Consider the following 21882-nt stretch of genomic DNA (forward strand, 5'->3'; position numbering starts at 1 on the left):
ACTCCAAGTCTCCATAACACATGCCAGATTTATGCCTGCCCACTGCCATTAACCATCCTGCTAAGGATTTGTGTCCCAAACTAAACACAGGCATTCAGAAGTTACAGATACAAATCAGGGTCCCTTAACCCCTTAAGTGCCAGCCTCCTAGCCCCAGAAGACAAAAAGGCACTTACCTGCAATCCAGAATTCCGGCAGTCAGACAACCTCACAAAGTATGAGAGGATGCCACTCCTCACAGAGACCTGTGAAAAAAAGAAAGACAGAGTAAACCTACTCAGGCTTTCTATACCAGGACAGCAACCTGTTAGGAAAACGCAGCAATTACGAACACAAGTTCGTAATTGCTTAAAAGCCACCACTGCCCTGCTGAAGAGACTAACGTGGAGTACAGCTAAACCCAATCTTGAGAGGAAAGAACAGAGCAATCTTACTCTGACTTTCAAAATAACAAAATCTAGCTAGAAGTGAAATAAATCAATTTTCTTCAGACAACAACACTTCACCTCTTCCTTGCACAATAGGCAAAGAGAATGACTGGGGATTGTGGGAAGGGAAGTGATACTTAACAGCTTAGCTGTGGAGGTCTTTGCCTCCTCCTGCTGGCCAGGAGTGATATTCCCAACAGTAATTGATGATCCCATGGACTCACTGTGTCATTAGAAAGAAATATAGTTTACAACGTCAGTAGATGAGCAGAAAAAAAAAGATGTACAATAAACAGAAACAAATATTAATATGGAATTGTGTGTTCTATTGTAATCCTCATTTTATACTGCACAAAGCACCCTGAGACAGCATCATCTATAATTGTATTTTTATTCCAATCCATGCTATTTAAACCAGTGCTAGCTCAAAGTTTTTAGATTTCACCAGTGAAATTTACTCACTCTCTTCCATAATACTTTGGTCTGTTTTCCACCTGCAAACAAAGAAAAATAATAGAAATGTGGTTACTGCAAATCTCAAGCATATATACTAAATTACAAATTAATAAAGAAAGGTTAACATTTTAAAGTAAAATATTCTCATGACTTTACAGTTTTAAACAGACTGGTAGATCAAGTAACAATTCATTTCTTTTTATGATAAAATGAACTTCATATGTAAGTTAAGGAGGCATACACAAACATCATAAATAAGTCAGAAGTATTAGGCTCCTAAAACAGCTGTATTTATGTATAATGGAAAAACAGCTCTGTGTTTCTGTTTTTTTCACGTTACAAGCAAATAGTAACAAAAAACGAATTCACAGCTGTATTTAGAACTACAAGACATGTTGTAAACATTTCTATAGTTTGCTGGCATAAATCAACAATGACTCTTTAAAAACAGCTTTTGATGTGAAAACTAAATCTGCAAAATGTTAGTTGGTGATTTACAAAAACAAAACAAAAAGGGAATATAGCAAAAGATGACTTTATTAACATTTGAAGTAAGGGTACCAAAACTACAAAGAGAGGAATTTACGGGATTTTAGACAGGCAACAAGAAAAATCTGAGAAGGGCCAGTAAAAGATTGCTAAATTTACAATAGGAGGTTAGAGGAATTCTTATGGAAGAGGGCATTTAAAGAAAAAAAAAGACTAATTTAATTTTTTTAAAAAGTGGCAAGGCTTTCTCTTTCATATCTGTCCCCAATTTCCTCCAGATATGGACATCAAAACCAAAGTAAACATACCCATTAATACAGATAATAAATCATATTGACTTTATTCTCAAATTAGAAGGATTATTTAACTTCTGAAGCCGCAATCTCCATATACAATTGTTATATATATATATATATATATATATATATATATATATATATATATATATATATATATATATATATATATATATATATATATATATATATATATATATAAAATAATCATACAAAGCACCTATTTTCAAAGTTGTTTTATATAGATTCATCACCTTTGAAATTGCAAAAGTCTTGTGGAAACAATACTGAAAAATGGGCTATAATTTGAAAGTATAAAGATCCCACATAAGTGTAGCCTCTTAATTTGTTAATTCTGTTAGGTCCCAAAGTGCTGCTCAATTAATATATCCTGATGTTCTATAATAAAAATAATATAAAAACAGAATTTATGCTTACCTGATAAATTACTTTCTCCAACGGTGTGTCCGGTCCACGGCGTCATCCATTACTTGTGGGAAATGTTCTCCCCCACAGGGAAAGGCAAGGAGAGCACACAGCAAGAGCTGTCCATATAGCTCCCCCTCTGGCTCCGCCCCCCAGTCATTCGACCGACGGTTAGGAGAAAAAGGAGAAACTATAGGGTGCCGTGGTGACTGTAGTGTATAAAGAAAAAAAATTTCAACCTGATTAAAAAAAAACCAGGGCGGGCCGTGGACCGGACACACCGTTGGAGAAAGTAATTTATCAGGTAAGCATAAATTCTGTTTTCTCCAACATTGGTGTGTCCGGTCCACGGCATCATCCATTACTTGTGGGAACCAATACCAAAGCTTTAGGACACGGATGAAGGGAGGGAGCAAATCAGGTTACCTAAACAGAAGGCACCACGGCTTGCAAAACCTTTCTCCCAAAAACAGCCTCCGAAGAAGCAAAAATATCAAATTTGTAGAATTTGGCAAAAGTGTGCAGAGAAGACCAAGTCGCTGCCTTACATATCTGGTCAACAGAAGCCTCGTTCTTATAGGCCCATGTGGAAGCCACAGCCCTAGTAGAGTGAGCTGTGATATGGTCAGGAGGCTGCCGTCAGGCAGTCTCATAAGCCAAGCGGATAATGCTTTTCAGCCAGAAAGAGAGAGAGGTAGCAGTAGCTTTTTGACCTCTCCTCTTACCAGAGTAAACGACAAACAAGGATGAGGTTTGTCTAAAATCTTTTGTTTAAAGCACGAACAACATCTAAATTGTGTAATAAACGTTCCTTCTTTGAAACTGGATTCGGACACAAAGAAGGAACAACTATTTCCTGGTTGATGTTCTCGTTGGAAACAACTTTTGGAAGAAAACCAGGCTTAGTACGCAAAACAACCTTATCTGAATGGAACACCAGATAGGGTGGATCACACTGCAAAGCAGATAATTCAGAAACTCTTCTAGCAGAAGAAATAGCAACCAAAAACAGAACTTTCCAAGATAGTAACTTAATATCTATGGAATGTAAAGGTTCAAACTGAACCCCTTGAAGAACTGAAAGAACTAAATTTAGACTCCAAGGAGGAGTCATGGGTCTGTAAACAGGCTTGATTCTAACCAAAGCCTGAACAAAAGCTTGTACATCTGGCAAAGCTGCCAGTCGTTTGTGCAACAAGACGGATAATGCAGAAATCTGTCCTTTTAGAGAACTAGCTGACAATCCTTTATCCAAACCTTCTTGGAGAAAGGAGAGAATCTTTAGAATTTTAATCTTACTCCAGGAGAATCCTTTGGATTCACACCAACAGATATATTTTTTTCCATATTTTATGGTAAATCTTTCTAGTCACAGGTTTTCTGGCTTGGACCAGAGTATCAATCACAGAATTTGAAAACCCACGCTTGGATAAAATCAAGCGTTCAATTTCCAAGCAGTCAGCTGCAGAAAAACTAGATTGGGATGTTCGAATGGACCTTGTACTAGAAGGTCCTGTCTCAAAGGTAGCTTCCATGGTGGAGCCGATGACATATTTACCAGGTCTGCATACCAAGTCCTGCGTGGCCACGCAGGAGCTATCAGAATCACTGAGGCCTTCTCCTGTTTGATCCTGGCTATGAGCCTGGGGAGGAGAGGAAACGGTGGAAACACATATGCTAGCTTGAACGACCAAGGCGCCACTAATGCATCCACTAGAGTCGCCTTGGGATCCCTGGATCTGGACCCGTAGCAAGGAATCTTGAAGTTCTGATGGGACGCCATTATATCCATGTCTGGAATGCCCCATAATTGGGTTAACTGAGCAAAGACCTCCGGATGAAGTTCCCACTCCCCCGGATGGAAAGTCTGACGACTCAAATAGTCCGCCTCCCAGTTGTCTACTCCTGGGATGTGAATAGCAGATAGATGGCAGGAGTGATTCTCTGCCCATTGGATTATCTTGGTTACTTCCTTCATCGCTAGGGAACTCTTTGTTCCCCCCTGATGATTGATGTACGCAACAGTCGTTATGTTGTCCGACTGAAATCTTATGAACCTGGCTTCCGCTAGCTGAGGCCAAGCCAGGAGCGCATTGAATATAGCTCTTAGTTCCAAAATGTTTATCGGGAAAAGTGACTCTTCCCGCGACCATAGGCCCTGAGCTTTCAGAGAGTCCCAGACCGCGCCCCACCCCAAGAGGCTGGCGTCGGTCGTGACGATGACCCACTGCGGTCTGCGGAAACTCATTCCCTGAGACAGGTGATCCTGGGTCAACCACCAGAGAAGTGAGTCCCTGGTTACCTGGTCTACTTGAATTTGGGGAGACAAGTCTGTATAGTCCCCATTCCACTGATTGAGCATGCACAGCTGTAATGGTCTTAGATGAATTCGAGCAAAAGGAAGCACATCCATTGCTGCGACCATTAGTCCTATTACTTCCATGCATTGAGCTATGGAGGGTTGAGGAATAGAGTGAAGAACTCGACAAGCTTTTAGAAGCTTTGTCTTTCTGACGTCTGTGAGAAAGATCTATTATTGTTCCCAGAAAAGGAACCCTTGTGGACGGTGACAGTGAACTTTTTTCTATGTTCACTTTCCACCCATGAGATCTGAGAAAAGCCAACACAATGTCTGTATGAGCCCTCGCTTTGGAAAGAGACGACGCTTGGATTAGGATGTCGTCTAGATAAGGTGCTACAGCGATGCCCCTCGGTCTTAGGACCGCTAGAAGGGACCCTAGCACCTTTGTGAAAATTCTGGGAGCGGTGGCTAAACCGAATGGAAGAGCCACAAACTGGTAATGTTTGTCCAGAAAGGCGAACCTCAGGAACTGATGATGAGATTTGTGGATTGGGATATGCAGATACGCATCCTTCAGATCCACGGTAGTCAAAAAGTGACCCTGCTGGATTGTTGGTAAGATTGTCCGAATGGTTTCCATCTTGAAGGATGGAACTCTGAGGAACTTGTTTAATATCTTTAAATCCAGAATTGGCCTGAAAGTTCCCTCTTTTTTGGGAACCACAAACAGGTTTGAGTAAAACCCTAGACCTTGTTCCCCGGAGGGAACTGGGTTTATCACTCCCATCTTTGATAGGTCTCTTACACAATGTAAGAATGCCTGTTTCTTAATCTGGTCTGAAAATAAGCGAGACAGGTGGAACCTTCCCTTTGGAGGAAGTCCCTTGAATTCTAACAGGAATCCCTTGGAAACTATCTCTAGTGCCCAGGGATCCAGAACATCTCTTGCCCAAGCCTAAGCGAAGAGAGATAGTCTGCCCCCTACCAGATCCGGTCCCGGATCGGGGGCTACCCCTTCATGCTGTCTTGGTAGCAGAAGCAGGTTTCTTGGTTTGTTTACCCTTGTTCCAGCCTTGCATGGGCTTCCAAGCGGGTTTGGGCTGGGCCGCGTTACCTTCTTGTCTAGCGGCAGTGGAGTTATTAGCCGGTCCGTTCCTGAAATTGCGAAAGGAACGAAAATTAGACTTGTTCTTAGCCTTAAAAGGCATATCCTGTGGGAGGGCATGGCCCTTACCCCCAGTGATGTCTGAAATAATTTCCTTCAATTCCGGCCCAAAAAGGGTCTTACCCTTGAAAGGAATATTCAGTAACTTAGTCTTGGACGACACGTCTGCCGACCAGGATTTTAGCCAAAGCGCCCTCCGCGCTACTATAGCAAAACCTGAGTTTTTCGCCGCCAATTTCGTTATTTGAAAGGCGGCATCCAATATAAAGGAATTAGCTAACTTTAATGCGTGAATTCTGTCCATGACTTCTTCATAGGAAGTCTCTTTCTGGAGCGACCTTTCTAGTTCTTCTAACCAAAAGGACGCCGCTGAAGTGACAGTAATAACACACGTAAGCTGGTTGAAGGAGGAACCCTTGCTGAACAAAAATCTTTTTAAGCAATCCTTCCAATTTTTTATCCATAGGATCTTTGAAAGCGCAGTTGTCCTCTATAGGAATAGTTGTGCGCTTCGCTAGTGTTGAAACAGCTCCCTCAACCTTCGGGACCGTTTGCCATGCGTCCCTTCTAGGGTCTACTATGGGAAACATTTTCTTAAATATAGGAGGTGGGGCAAAGGGTACACCTGGCTTCTCCCACTCCTTTTCCACTATGTTCGCTACCCTCTTAGGTATTGGAAAAGCGTTGTCGTGCACTGGGACCTCTAAAAATGTGTCCAATTTGTACAACTTCTCTGGTACTACCATGGAATCACAGTCATCCAGAGTAGCTAATACCTCCTTAAGCAAAGCGCGGAAATGTTCTAGCTTAAACTTAAATGCCACTAGATCAGGTTCTGCCTGTTGAGAAATTTTTCCTGAGTCTGAAATTTCACCCTCAGACAGCCCTTCCCTCACAGCCAATTCCGATTGATGTGAGGGTAAAATAGATAAGGCATCGTCAGCGTCTGATTGTTCATCCTTTTTATCTGTATTTAAAACTGAACAATCACGCTTTCTCTGAAAAACTGGCAGTTTGGATAAAAGATTTGCTATAGAATTATCCACTACTGCTGATAATTGTTGCATAGAAATAAGCACTGGCGCGCTAGGTGTCGCCTGTGCGGGCAAAGCTGGTGTAGACACAGAAGGAGAGGATGTAGAGCTATCCTCACTACCTTCATTAGATAAATCATCTTGGGCAACATTATGAAAAATAACAGAGCTGTCCTGATTTTGTTTGGACGCTATGGCGCAATTATCACAAACACTCGAAGGGGGAACCACATTTGTCTCTATACACACAGAACATAGGTTATCTGATGGAACAGACATGTTAAACAGATTTAGGCAGGCAAACAATGCAATAAAAACGATTTTAAACAAAAACGTTACTGTCTCTTTAAATAATAAAATGACACATTTATTTCTGAATGTTCAAAAAACTATTTAGGCAATATCCGATTTTTCTGAAATTTGGACCCCAGTGTCTTAATGCTTAGAAAGTATTGCACAGCAAATATGGAGACTCTAGCTCTTAAAACAAGCAAACCAGAGCTAATTGTTGGATTTAACCGTTTTTACACACCACAATCCCAGCTACAGCCTTGCTGCAGCTTTTTACCTTCCTTAGGGGTCACCATTCACAGAAAAAAGCCTTTTGGAGTCACTTTCTGAACCACAGGACCCTCTCACATGAATCTGCATGCACTGCCTTGAAATTCAACTGCACAGCTGAAGTGCCAAAATGAGGCTTCCTCCCTCAGCACACTAGAGTGAAGGGGCCTTCCTGACTAGATTTAGGTGTCTAAAACAAGCCAGATCAATAAAAAACGTTCCCAAGTGTATGTGAGCTTATAAAATATTTCAAATGGTATAATATTGTAATAAAAACCAATCGATTTAGCCCCTAACAGTGTCTACCAGCATAAAAAACAAAAAGGGGAAGCCTGTTATCTTTTTTGCTGAGGTGAAAGAAAAATGGCTTACCGTTTCCCCTGAGGGGAAAAATGACTGTCATCTAGCATTAGCCTGTGTTGTTTGAAGGAGACTAGTCATACCTGAAGCAGATGAGTCTGCAAACTGTTACCCCCAACTGAAGTTCTCTTGTTTCAACAGTCCTGCGTGGTAACAGTAATGGATTTTAGTTACTTGTGCTAAAATCATAGCCCTCTTAAACAGAAATCTTCATCACTTTTCTGTTATAGAGTAAATAGTACAAGCCAGCACTATTTTAAAATAACAAACTCTTGATAGAAGAATAAAAAACTACAACTAACACCACAAACTCCTCGCCATCCCCGTGGTAGATGCTACTTGTTCAGAGCGGCAAGGAGAATGACTGGGGGGCGGAGCCAGAGGGGGAGCTATATGGACAGCTCTTGCTGTGTGCTCTCCTTGCCTTTCCCTGTGGGGGAGAACATTTCCCACAAGTAATGGATGACGCCGTGGACCGGACACACCAATGTTGGAGTAAAGCAAAATTAACTTTATGACAAAAGTCAACGAAAAAAAAAAGGAAAAGCGCATTCCTTTGTTTTACATAGCTTTTAGTTATTCTCATGCAAAACAAGGGGGCAGGGCAAGCTATGAGCAAACCACTCGTCTTCACATACAACTTAATGTAATCCTACAGAACAATATTTCTGATTATTTTGGGTGTCAATGGCCCTACTCAGTAGATATGAAACATGGCAGGTCTGTTCCGTCTTGATAATAAAGGACCATATTGAAAACAATAAGGTACATGTACTGAAAGGTGACTGTTCAAGATAAAATAGAGTTAATAGTATAGGTTCCAAAACTACAAAGAGAGGTAGGAATCTGGCAGCCAGCAGCAGCTGATGTCACTTAATATACATTGGGACTACCATAGCACTGGTTCATTAGTTTGGGCATGTGAGCTGCTTACCTGGTGTGGGAAAGTTGAGGGCATGTACTTAATATGATTTCAGCAGTAAGCCCAAAATCTTTATTGGAAATTTACTCTTACAAGTTATAGTTGATGGCATATGCTTTATTGCTGACAATGAGTTTTAGAAAGTAGCAATGCTTGATTTATGTTTAAAATATTAAAATATTATATGCCACCCTGATGATGGTGTGCCGGGTTTAAAGGGACATAATACTCATATGCTAAATCACTTGAAACTGATGCAGTATAACTGTAAAAAGCTGACAGGAAAATATCACCTGAGCATCTCTATGTAAAAAAGGAAGATATTTTACCTCATAATCTCCTCAGCTCAGCAGAGTAAGTTCTGTGTAAAAAGTTATACGTCACCTGCTCCCAGCTGCAGGTAAAAAACATAATTTATGCTTACCTGATAAATTTATTTCTCTTGTAGTGTATCCAGCCCACGGATCATCCATTACTTATGGGATATTCTCCTTCCCAACAGGAAGTTGCAAGAGGATCACCCACAGCAAAGCTGCTATATAGCTCCTCCCCTCACTGCCATATCCAGTCATTCGACCGAAACAAGACGAGAAAGGAGAAACCATAGGGTGCAGTGGTGACTGTAGTTTAATTAAAATTTAGACCTGCCTTAAAAGGACAGGGCGGGCCGTGGACTGGATACACTACAAGAGAAATAAATTTATCAGGTAAGCATAAATTATGTTTTCTCTTGTTAAGTGTATCCAGTCCACGGATAATCCATTACTTATGGGATACCTAAAGTACACGGATGATGGGAGGGACAAGGCAGGATTAAACGGAAGGAACCACTGCCTGAAAAACCATTCTCCCAAAAACAGCCTCCGAAGAAGCAAAAGTATCAAATTTGTAAAATTTTGAAAAGGTGTGAAGCGAAGACCAAGTCGCAGCCTTGCAAATCTGTTCAACAGAGGCCTCATTTTTAAAGGCCCAGGTGGAAGCCACAGCTCTAATAGAATGAGCTGTAATCCTTTCAGGGGGCTGCTGTCCAGCAGTCTCATAGGCTAAGCGAATTATGCTCCGAAGCCAAAAGGAAAGAGGTTTCCGAAGCTTTTTGACCTCTCCTCTGTCCAGAGTAAACGACAAACAGGGAAGATGTTTGGCGAAAATCTTTAGTAGTTTGTAAGTAAAACTTCAAGGCACGGACTACGTCCAGATTATGTAAGAGACGTTCCTTCTTTGAAGAAGGATAAGGACACAATGATGGAACAACAATCTCTTGATTGATATTCTTGTTAGAAACCACCTTAGGTAAAAACCCAGGTTTGGTACGCAGAACTACCTTATCTGCATGAAAAATCAGATAAGGAGAATCACATTGCAAGGCAGATAACTCAGAGACTCCTCGAGCCGAGGAAATAGCCATCAAAAACAGAACTTTCCAAGATAAAAGTTTAATATCAATGGAATGAAGGGGGTTCAAACGGAACTCCTTGAAGAACTTTAAGAACCAAGTTTAAGCTCCACGGGGGAGCAACAGTTTTAAACACAGGCTTAATTCTAACCAAAGCCTGACAAAATGCCTGGACGTCTGGAACCTCTGCCAGACGCTTGTGCAAAAGAATAGACAGAGCAGAAATCTGTCCTTTTAAAGAACTAGCTGATAATCCTTTGTCCAAACCCTCTTGGAGAAAGGACAATATCCTAGGAATCCTAACCTTACTCCATGAGTAATTCTTGGATTCACACCAATAAAGATATTTACGCCATATCTTATGGTAGATTTTCCTGGTGACAGGCTTTCGTGCCTGTATTAAGGTATCAATGACTGACTCGGAGAAGCCACGCCTTGATAGAATCAAGCGTTCAATCTCCATGCAGTCAGTCTCAGAGAAATAAGATTTGGATGATTGAAAGGACCTTGTATTAGAAGGTCCTGCCTCAGAGGCAGAGTCCATGGTGGAAAGGATGACATGTCCACTAGGTCTGCATACCAGGTCCGGCGTGGCCACGCAGGCGCCATCAGAATCACCGATGCTCTCTCCTGCTTGATCTTGGCAATCAGTTGAGGGAGCAGAGGAAACGGTGGAAACACATAAGCCAGGTTGAAGAACCAAGGAGCTGCTAGAGCATCTATCAGCGTCGCTCCCGGGTCCCTGGACCTGGATCCGTAACAAGGAAGCTTGGCGTTCTGGCGAGACGACATGAGATTCAGTTCTGGTTTGCCCCAACGATGGATCAGTTGAGCAAACACCTCCGGATGGAGTTCCCACTCCCCTGGATGAAAAGTCTGATATTTATTGGGAGGAGTTTCTCCTCCTGAGTCCACGATCCCTGAGCCTTCAGGGAGTTCCAGACTGCGCCCCAACCTAGAAGGCTGGCATCTGTTGTTACAATTGTCCAATTTGGCCTGCGAAAGGTCATACCCTTGGACAGATGGACCCGAGATAGCCACCAGAGAAGAGAATCTCTGGTCTCTTGATCCAGATTTAGTAGAGGGGACAAATCTGAGAAATCCCCATTCCACTGACTTAGCATGCATAATTGCAGCGGTCTGAGATGCAGGCGCGCAAATGGCACTATGTCCATTGCCGCTACCATTAAGCCGATTACTTCCATGCACTGAGCCACTGACGGACGTGGAATGGAATGAAGGACACGGCAAGCATTTAGGAGTTTTGATAACCTGAACTCCGTCAGGTAAATTTTCATCTCTACAGAATCTATAAGAGTCCCTAGGAAGGTGACTCTTGTGAGTGGGGATAGAGAACTCTTTTCCACGTTCACTTTCTCGGGGCTGTGGCCAACCCGAAGGGAAGAGCTACAAATTGGTAATGCCTGTCTAGAAAGGCAAACCTTAGGAACCGATGATGATCCTTGTGAATCGGTATGTGAAGGTAGGCATCCTTTAAGTCCACTGTGGTCATGTACTAACCCTCTTTGATCATGGGTAGGATGGTCCGAATAGTTTCCATTTTGAATGATGGAACTCTGAGGTATTTGTTTAAGATCTTTAGATCCAAGATTGGTCTGAAGGTTCCCTCTTTCTTGGGAACCACAAACAGATTTGAATAAAACCCCTGTCCCTGTTCCGTCCGCGGAACTGGATGGATCACTCCCATTACTAGGAGGTCTTGCACACAGCTTAGGAATACCTCTTTCTTTATCTGGTTTGCTGATAACCTTGAAAGATGAAATCTCCCTTGTGGAGGAGAAGCTTTGAAGTCCAGAAGATATCCCTGAGATATGATCTCCAACGCCCAGGGATCCTGAACATCTCTTGCCCACGCCTGGGCGAAGAGAGAAAGTCTGCCCCCCACTAGATCCGTTTCCAGATAGGGGGCCATTCCTTCATGCTGTCTTGGGGCAGCAGCAGGTTTTCTGGCCTGCTTGCCCTTGTTCCAGGACTGGTTAGGTTTCCAGGCCTGTCTGGAATGAGCAACAGTTCCCTCTTGTTTTGAAGCGGAGGAAGTTGATGCTGCTCCTGCCCTGAAATTTCAAAAGGCACGAAAATTAGACTGTTTGGCCTTTGATTTGGCCCTGTCCTGAGGAAGGGTATGACCCTTGCCTCCAGTAATGTCAGCAATATTTTCCTTCAAGCCAGGCCCGAATAAGGTCTGCCCCTTGAAAGGAATGTTGAGTAACTTAGACTTTGAAGTCACGTCAGCTGACCAGGATTTAAGCCATAGCGCCCTACGCGACTGGATGGCGAATCCGGAATTCTTAGCCGTTAGTTTAGTCAAATGAACAATGGCATCAGAAACAAATGAGTTACCTAGCTTAAGCGTTCTAAGCTTGTCAATAATTTCCTCCAATGGAGCTGTATGGATGGCCTCTTCCAGGGCCTCAAACCAGAATGCTGCCGCAGCAGTGACAGGCGCAATGCATGCAAGGGGCTGCAAAATAAAACCTTGTTGAATAAACATTTTCTTAAGGTAACTCTCTAATTTTTTATCCATTGTATCTGAAAAAGCACAACTGTCCTCAACCGGGATAGTGGTACGCTTTGCTAAAGTAGAAACTGCTCCCTCCACCTTAGGGACCGTCTGCCATAAGTCCCGTGTAGTGGCGTCTATTGGAAACATTTTTCTAAATATAGGAGGTGAGGAAAAGGGCACACCGCGTCTATCCCACTCCTTGCTAATAATTTCTGTAAGCCTTTTAGGTATAGGAAAAACGTCAGTACACACCGGCACTGCATAGTATCTATCCAGCCTACACAATTTCTCTGGAATTGCAACTGTGTTACAGTCATTCATAGCAGCTAATACCTCCCCAAGCAATACACGGAGGTTCTCAAGCTTAAATTTAAAATTAGAAATCTCTGAATCAGGTTTCCCCGAGTCAGAGATGTCACCCACAGAATGAAGCTCTCCGTCCTCATGTTCTGCATACTGTGACGCAGTATCAGACATGGCTCTTACAGCATTTGCGTGCTCTGTATCTCTCCTAACCCCAGAGCTATCGCGCTTGCCTCTTAATTCAGGCAATCTAGATAATACCTCTGACAGGGTATTATTCATGATTGCAGCCATGTCCTGCAAGGTAATCGCTATGGGCGTCCCTGATGTAATTGGCACCATATTAGCGTGCGTCCCCTGAGCGGGAGGCGAAGGGTATGACACGTGGCGAGAGTTAGTCGGCATAACTTCCCCCTCGACAGAACCCTCTGGTGATAATTCTTTTATAGATAAAGACTGATCTTTTCTGTTTAAGGTGAAATCAATACATTTAGTACACATTCTCCTATGGGGCTCCACCATGGCTTTCAAACATAATGAACAAGTAGGTTCCTCTGTATCAGACATGTTTAAACAGACTAGCAATGAGACTAGCAAGCTTGGAAAACACTTAAAACAATTTTACAAGCAATATAAAAAACGTTACTGCGCCTTTAAGAAACACAAATTTTGTCCAAATTTGAAATAACAGTGAAAAAAGGCAGTTACACTAACAAAATTTTTACAGTGTATGTAACAAGTTAGCAGAGCATTGCACCCACTTGCAAATGGATGATTAACCCCTTAATACCAAAAACGGAATAACAAATGACAAAAACGTTTTTTTTTTTTTTTTTTTTTTTTTTTTTTTTTATTGAGGTTAAGATCACAAAACAACATATATGTGATACATTGAAAAAGAATGCATAGGTACAAAAAAAGAAATATTCACAATATACACATGATGCAAAAGAACATTATTTTTGTTGCATCACAAAAAAAGAACAAAAGCAAGAAACAAAAATAGTCTCAACCTCATTTTTCTATTTTTTCTTTTTCTCTAGCTTCAGGATATTCAAAATTATATAATGCTATAGTGCTTATTCCTCTTCAGAAAATGTTAATGTGAATTGAACTTTCAGATGCAACGTATACTATAATTTACATTATTTTGTCATGCTATATCTTATCTTTTAAATAACAGTCTTAACAATAATTAAGTTTTACCCTTTTCTTCCCTTTCCGTCTTAGGTCAATTATTCACAAAAACAAAAAAAAAAAAAAAACACAGAAAAGAAAAAAAAAAAAAAAAAAAAAAAAATCAACCAACCTAACATACCTAATCCACTAGGGGAAAGAGGACTTAAACAACCAGACAACACTGAACATAGTAACACTAAAACACAACATGTAATTATCCCAAAAAAAAAAAAAAAAAAAGAGAAAGAGGGGGGGATGGGAGATGAGCAGAGAAGACTACCATAGTCCCATCAATACTAGTTCTGAGTTCCTAAATGGGTATATCATATGTTCTCTTTCATTTAGTGGAAATATCTTAATAAAAGCTGTCCATTTTTTAAAGAAACCTTCAATATCATTCTCTTCTTCTATATTAGTGTCTCTTTGCTCTATTATATATTGTTTTTTTAGGCAGTTTTTGAGCTCATTTATACTGGGGCTAGCCCTTCCTTTCCATTTTTTGAAGATTAAATATCTTGCCGCTAGAATAATCATATTGATTATTTTATTATGCTTCCGAAGATCTTTCGTTGCTTCCCATAAAAAGATTACAGAGATTATGTCCAACCTCAGAGGAGAGATTTTTAAAACTTGATTAATCCAGTATTCTATCTTAGCCCAAAAATGTTTAATCTTGGGGCATTCCCAGATCATATGGATAAGATCTGCTGATTGTAATGAGCATTTTGGGCATGTACAAAAATTAATATTCCCACATCTTGTCCCTTTTTTTGGAGTGTAGTAGGTCCTATACAATAACTTAATGTGGGATTCTCTCCATGTGGCTGATAAGTAATTGTGAACTAATAGAAGCCTGGATTTTATTTGAATTTATAGGATGTTGAGTTATCATAGAATCCCATGCAACTGCTAAGTTTCCTAGATTCATCTCCCCTTTATTAGATATCAATAATTGATAGCATGGTGAGATTGACATAAACCCATTTTTAGCTAATACAAGCCAATTCTCCAGCTTTCCCCAGGACCAGTTCCAACCAGATTCATTTATTATCTTAGTTATGAAGTGTCTAATTTGTAAATATGCAAAGAATTCTTTATTGCTGAGGCTGAATTCTCTTTTTAAACTTTCGAATGTTTTAATGCAGTGGCCGTTCCAGTCTATTATCTGAAAAATGTTATTCAGACCTAATGTGTGCCATTTTTGGAAGGGTGCCGATTGTATTCCCGCTTGAAATTTAGGGTTCCCTTTAATTGGCATATAATTCGAGACACTTCCTTTAATAGATAATAACTTGCATATCTTTCTCCATGCCTGTAGTGGATATATTAATGTTTTGAATATCTTAATTTCCTGGGGGATTGTCTTAGGGCTACAGTGTATTAAGGCTGTGGGAAGGTATGGTAGACTTACATTTTTTTCAAGTTCATTATTTGTTACATAATCTTTATTTAGAATCCAATCTATAACTATTCGGGCCAGTGAGGCCAGATTGTAGAATTGTATATTTGGCAGTGCAAGTCCGCCGTACTTCTTAGGAAGTGAAAGTTTCATTAACGAAATTCTGGGTTTTTTGCTCTGCCATATAAAAATTCTCATCATACTATTAATTTTTTCAATATCTTTCCTTCTGAGGATTATTGGAGTATTCTGTAAGATGAATAATAACTTTGGGAGCAAGATCATTTTAAATGCGGCAATGCGACCTGAAATCGAGAGTGGGAGATTCTGCCATAATTTCAAACTCACCTCAATCTCTCTCAGTACTGGTTTTACATTAAGATCATAACATTTGTCTAAATCGGAAGTGATCATTATCCCCAAGTATCTAAATGATTCTGAGACTCTAAAAGGAATTTCCATCGAAGAATCAGGATTCCTTCTAATCCATAATAATTCAGATTTTAACGCATTAATCCTATAACCCGAGAAGGATCCGAATTGTTCTATAATTGAAATAAGTATGGGTATATTGTTTTGCGTGTTAGAGATATATAGCAGGATGTCATCCGCGTATAACGCAATTTTAAGCTCTGTTCTACCTATCTTTATTCCTTCCATTTGTGTTCTTATTGCTATTGCCAAGGGTTCAATTGAAATGTTAAAGAGGAGAGGGGAGAGGGGGCATCCCTGGCGTGTTCCCCTTTCCAGTGATATTTCCGAAGATAGTGTATTATTAACAATTAACCTCGTGAATGACTTTTTATATAAATTCTCCACAAATTTATGGAAATGTCCTCTGAACCCAAACCTATAGAGAGACGAGAGCAAATGATCCTGATGAATTGAATCAAATGCTTTTTCTGCATCAATTGAAACAATTGCTAAATCTGGGGAGTCCCCCTCTCTCCTCTGCCCCGCCAAATCAGTAGATTTAAAATAATCTATAGTGACTAATACTTCCCTGATCTTTGCTGTTAGATTTCGTTTCTGCAAAAATCCTGCTTGGTCTTTATGTATTATTTCCGGAAGTACCAATTGCAATCTCTTGGCTAAAATGGAGGTCAGGATCTTATAATCGGAATTTAATAATGCTATGGGCCTATAAGATTCCTTTTTTGTCGGATCCTTCCCGGGTTTAAGAATCAGTGTAGTGTGAGATGCACAAAACTGAGGCGAGACCACCTTTCCATCAATAAACATGTGGTTAAAAAGCTTACTTAGCGGTGAAACAACGAATGGTGCAAGGATTTTGTAAAATTCATTTGGTAATGCATCTGGACCAGGTGCCTTATTTGATGGAAGCTCCTGAATAGTCTTTAGAATTTCTTCCTGAGAAATTGGGGAGTTAACCATTAGCATTTTTTCACCGTCAAGTACAGGGTGGACAATTTTGCTCCAGAATTCATCTGATTTAACTTTGTCTGAATCCCTTAGAGAGTAAATTTTTGAAAAATATTCTGAGAAAATGTTGGCAATATCATCTATATTTATATGGGTTTTCTGCTTATGCAGAAGCTTATCTATTAATGGGGATCTTTTCTCTCTTTTTAACAGATTGGCCAATAACTTTCCAGCCTTATTGCCATAGCGATAAAGTCTTGCCTGAAGTTTAAGCTCCTTCTGAGTCTCTCTATAGGTTAGAAATGAGTCTCTTTCGTTTTTTGCTCCAATGTATCTGATCCAACTTCCCGGGGAGTTATCAAGCAAGTAGCGATTATATGAGTTAATTACAGCTTTTGTCACTTCTGATTCTCTAATTCTTAGTGTTTTATTTCTATTAGCAATATATGAAATCATTTCCCCCCTAAGAACTGCCTTTGCAGCCTCCCAGAAAATATCTGGGCGATCAACATAAGTCTTGTTAAATTCAGCATACTCTTCATATTTGCTTTTTAACCAGTTTTTAAATTTTACATCATTCGTCAGCCATGTGGGGAAGAAGAAGCGAGAGGATCCTAGTTTGAAATCATTATATTGAATTTCTATTGTAATAGGGCTATGATCTGATATACAAATAGGGAGTATTTTGGCTATAATTTTCATTTTACATAGTCTTTCATCAATAAGGAACAAGTCTATTCTAGATAGAGTCTTATGAGCTCGAGACAGACAGGTGAAATCTCTTAGATCTGGGTTCTGGAGTCTCCATATGTCCCTGACTAACAAATTTTTGGAAATTTTCTTAAACATTTTAGTTTCTAGGCTGTCTCGCTTATTCCTCCCCACAGTAGGCTTCTGTCTAAGTCTATCCAAGGGTTGGTGTGGGGCCATATTGAAATCCCCGCCTAGAATTAGGTATCCTGTAGATTCAGAAATTATTTTTGATTGCAGAGTATCCCAGAACATTGGATCAAACACATTGGGAGCGTATAGATTACAAAGTGTATATAGGATTCCTTCTATCTTTAATTTTAAAATTATATATCTCCCTTCTGGGTCTGAGATACTGTGCAAAGTTTCATATTTAATTCTTTTCCCTAACAAAATTGCCACGCCTCTCTTCCTTTTTGTGCCTGTGGAAGCAAACACTTCCTTTACCCATGAGAACTTCAGTTTTAGCACTTCCTGCATATTTAAATGAGTTTCTTGTAGCATAGCTATATCAGTACCAATTTTTTGTAATTGAACCAAAACTGATTTTCGTTTGATGGGAGAGGTGAGACCTCCAATATTCCAGGAGGTTATTTTACACTTATCTGCCCTGCCCATCCCTCATCCACCCTAAGAAAAAAACAAAACAAAACAAAAAAAATAAAACAAAACAAAACAAAACAAAACAAACAAACAAACAAACAAACAAACAGACAAACAAACAGACAAACAAACAAACAAACAAACAAACAAACAAACAAAAAAAAAAAAAAAAAGAAGGAATTCCTAAAGCTATGTACCCTCCTAGTACAGGCATTCCCCCGGGGGCCCTGCACAACCCCCTTACAGAACTTACACCTTGCATCATATATCTAATTGTAATCTGTAAATTCGGAAATTATGCTGAACTTTCCCTTATTTTGTCTTATTTTCTTTCCTTCACCTATTGTCATTCCTTCCCAGTTCTTCTACAAATTTCTCTGCTTTTTCTGCAGATTCAAAAAAATGGACTTCATCATTGAGAGTAACTTTTAATTTAGCTGGGTAAATTATAGTGGCACGGTAACCTGCTTTAATAAGTTTCGTGCAAGTAGGGGATAGCTCTTTTCTTTTCCCCGCTGTTTCAGCGGAGAAATCTTGGAATAATAGTATATTGTTTGTCCCTAAGGAGATAGGTTGGTTCTTTCGGTAGTACTGAAAGATTACCATCTTATCCTGAAAGTTTAGTAGTTTAGCTATTATTGGTCTAGCTCTGATCTTCCCTCTTCCTTCGTCAGATTGACGCCCTACTCTGTGGGCCCTTTCAACTATTATTGGAGGGTAAGAAGGAGGTAATCCTAGTATTTGTACTAAGGTTTCAGATATAAATTTTCCCAAATTTTCATATTGTTTCCCCTCTGGGACCCCTATTATTCTTAGATTGTTTCTCCGCGAGCGATCTTCAAGATCCTCTATTTTAGCTTGTATTTTAGATAGCATTATATCTGCAGCTTTTAATTTAGAGCTATGGATTGAGCTGACATCCTCCAAGTCTGACACTCTTTGTTCAGCTTCTTGAAGTCTATTTGAGAATTGTCTGATTTCGTTAGTAAGAGATACAATATCTTGTTTAATCTCAAGTTTGAGAGATTCAAATCTTGGGGCAAGTGCTTCAGTTATACTGGATACTAATACTTGAGTATCTGCACTTTCTTTGTTATAGGAGAGGTTAGAGGAAAGTGAATGAATATCTACCTGTGTTTCTATCACATTTTTATTTTTCTTGTCTTTATGTCTAGCCGTCATAGCTGGTGAAGGGGTCTTAATGTGTTTGTGCACGAATTTATCCATGAATTAATTAAGTGCTTAGGAAAATCAAAAAGGGGCGGGGGATGAATTCCCCCGCCCAAAAGTGCCAATTAGTGAAAAAAGGTGTTATGTGTTGTGAGGAGGGAGGAAGAAAAAAAAAAAAAAAAAAAAAAAAAAAAAAAAAAAAGGGGAGAGTGAGAAGTGGGTTGTGAGGATATTCAGTGAGGGTGTGCAAAAAAAAAAAAAAAAAAAAAAAAAAAAAAAAAAAAAAAAAGAAAAAGAAAGTGAGTTATAGTGTTTTTAAATTATGACGGTGTGTTACTTTAGGCAAAAGTTACACCAAAACAGGCTTAACCTATGTATCAGATTATTCTTTTCTCCTATTTCTAATAACTGCGATCACTCCTAATTCCTGAAGAGTTAGGCTATACTTTAACAGTATCCAATTTACTTATAATTTGTACTCAATTTTTATGTATATTCACATTTAATTTGCCAGTATATGAAATCAAAAGAACTACTACATTAATTTACCCCCTTTAATACCTATGAGTGTCTCTTAACAATCTGCTACTTATGCAGTAAATATTTTTATTTCAATAATTATCGCCAGTCCTGAAATTCACCTGAGGATGACAATTCTTATATAATGTCTTTCTATTTCTCTGGGTTAGATGTACTATATGATACGGAGAAAGTCACCAATTTACTCCACTTATGTGTTCAATATTATTTAAGTCTGGCCTGTACCCAGCTTTGTATAATTGTCACAACAGAGATTATCAACTATTTGCCCTGGGACTGTGATTCATTACCCCCCTAGAGTAGAGAACACAAAGGGAAATACTCTTTGACACTTAAGCTATAATTCAACACCATATCTTAACTTTAAGATATATTTTTAAGATATGTTCTGTACTCTGAAATGGGCTGCCGATCAGTTAAAGAAAACCTGAAGTAGATTCATCTTAATAGTTAACTTATATGTAAACAGTCTCAAAATAGAACACAGAAAATCAGAACATTTCATCATAGAATGACATAATCCCCTTATTCTTATCTTAGCACTATGCTCCAAAGTATCCTAGATATTGCAAAGAACCTTAGAAAGTGTTCTACACAAAAACAGAATTTATGTTTACCTGATAAATTACTTTCTCCAACGGTGTGTCCGGTCCACGGCGTCATCCTTACTTGTGGGATATTCTCCTCCCCAACAGGAAATGGCAAAGAGCCCAGCAAAGCTGGTCACATGATCCCTCCTAGGCTCCGCCTACCCCAGTCATTCGACCGACGTTAAGGAGGAATATTTGCATAGGAGAAACCATATGTTACCGTGGTGACTGTAGTTAAAGAAAATAAATTATCAGACCTGATTAAAAAAACCAGGGCGGGCCGTGGACCGGACACACCGTTGGAGAAAGTAATTTATCAGGTAAACATAAATTCTGTTTTCTCCAACATAGGTGTGTCCGGTCCACGGCGTCATCCTTACTTGTGGGAACCAATACCAAAGCTTTAGGACACGGATGAAGGGAGGGAGCAAATCAGGTCACCTAAATGGAAGGCACCACGGCTTGCAAAACCTTTCTCCCAAAAATAGCCTCAGAAGAAGCAAAAGTATCAAATTTGTAAAATTTAGAAAAAGTGTGCAGTGAAGACCAAGTCGCTGCCTTACATATCTGATCAACAGAAGCCTCGTTCTTGAAGGCCCATGTGGAAGCCACAGCCCTAGTGGAGTGAGCTGTGATTCTTTCAGGAGGCTGCCGTCCGGCAGTCTCATAAGCCAATCGGATAATGCTTTTAATCCAGAGGGAGAGAGAGGTAGAAGTTGCTTTTTGACCTCTCCGTTTACCAGAATAAACAACAAACAAAGACAAAGTTTGTCTGAAATCCTTAGTAGCTGCTAAGTAAAATTTGAGAGCACGAACTACATCCAAGTTGTGCAACAAACGTTCCTTCTTTGAAACTGGATTAGGACACAAAGAAGGCACAACTATCTCCTGGTTAATGTTTTTGTTAGAAACAACTTTTGGAAGAAAACCAGGTTTAGTACGCAAAACCACCTTATCTGCATGGAACACCAGATAAGGAGAAGAACACTGCAGAGCAGATAATTCTGAAACTCTTCTAGCAGAAGAAATAGCAACCAAAAACAAAACTTTCCAAGATAATAACTTAATATCAACGGAATGTAAGGGTTCAAACGGAACCCCCTGAAGAACTGAAAGAACTAGGTTGAGACTCCAAGGAGGAGTCAAAATTTTGTAAACAGGCTTGATTCTAACCAGAGCCTGAACAAAGGCTAGAACATCTGGCACAGCTGCCAGCTTTTTGTGAAGTAACACAGACAAGGCAGAAATCTGTCCCATCAAGGAACTTGCAGATAATCCTTTTTCCAATCCTTCTAGGAGGAAGGATAGACTCTTAGGAATCTTAACCTTGTCCCAAGGGAATCCTGCAGATTCACACCAACAGATATACCAAATTATGTGGTAATTTTTCTGGTTACAGGCTTTCAGGCCTGAACAAGAGTATTAATAACAGAATCTGAGAACCCTCGCTTTGATAAGATCAAGCGTTCAATCTCCAAGCAGTCAGCTGGAGTGGGTCGAACGGACCTAGAACAAGAAGGTCTCGTCTCAAAGGTAGCTTCCATGGTGGAGCCAATGACATATTCACCAGATCTGCATACCAAGTCCTGCGTGGCCACGCAGGAGCTAT

General features: G+C 39.9%; 1 protein-coding gene across 1 annotated transcript in view; it reads right to left on the reverse strand.

Annotated features, from left to right (window-relative positions):
• CHN1 (chimerin 1) overlaps positions 1 to 21882 on the reverse strand; it is a 445886-nt gene that overhangs the window by 292570 nt on the left and 131434 nt on the right. Inside the window, exon 5 of the mRNA XM_053698471.1 lies at positions 891 to 922. Within this exon, the coding sequence (XP_053554446.1) occupies positions 891 to 922 (32 nt within the window). The remainder of the gene's footprint in view (positions 1 to 890; positions 923 to 21882) is intronic.

The sequence above is a fragment of the Bombina bombina genome, chromosome 1, assembly GCF_027579735.1.
Source record: "Bombina bombina isolate aBomBom1 chromosome 1, aBomBom1.pri, whole genome shotgun sequence".
NCBI lineage: Eukaryota > Metazoa > Chordata > Amphibia > Anura > Bombinatoridae > Bombina > Bombina bombina.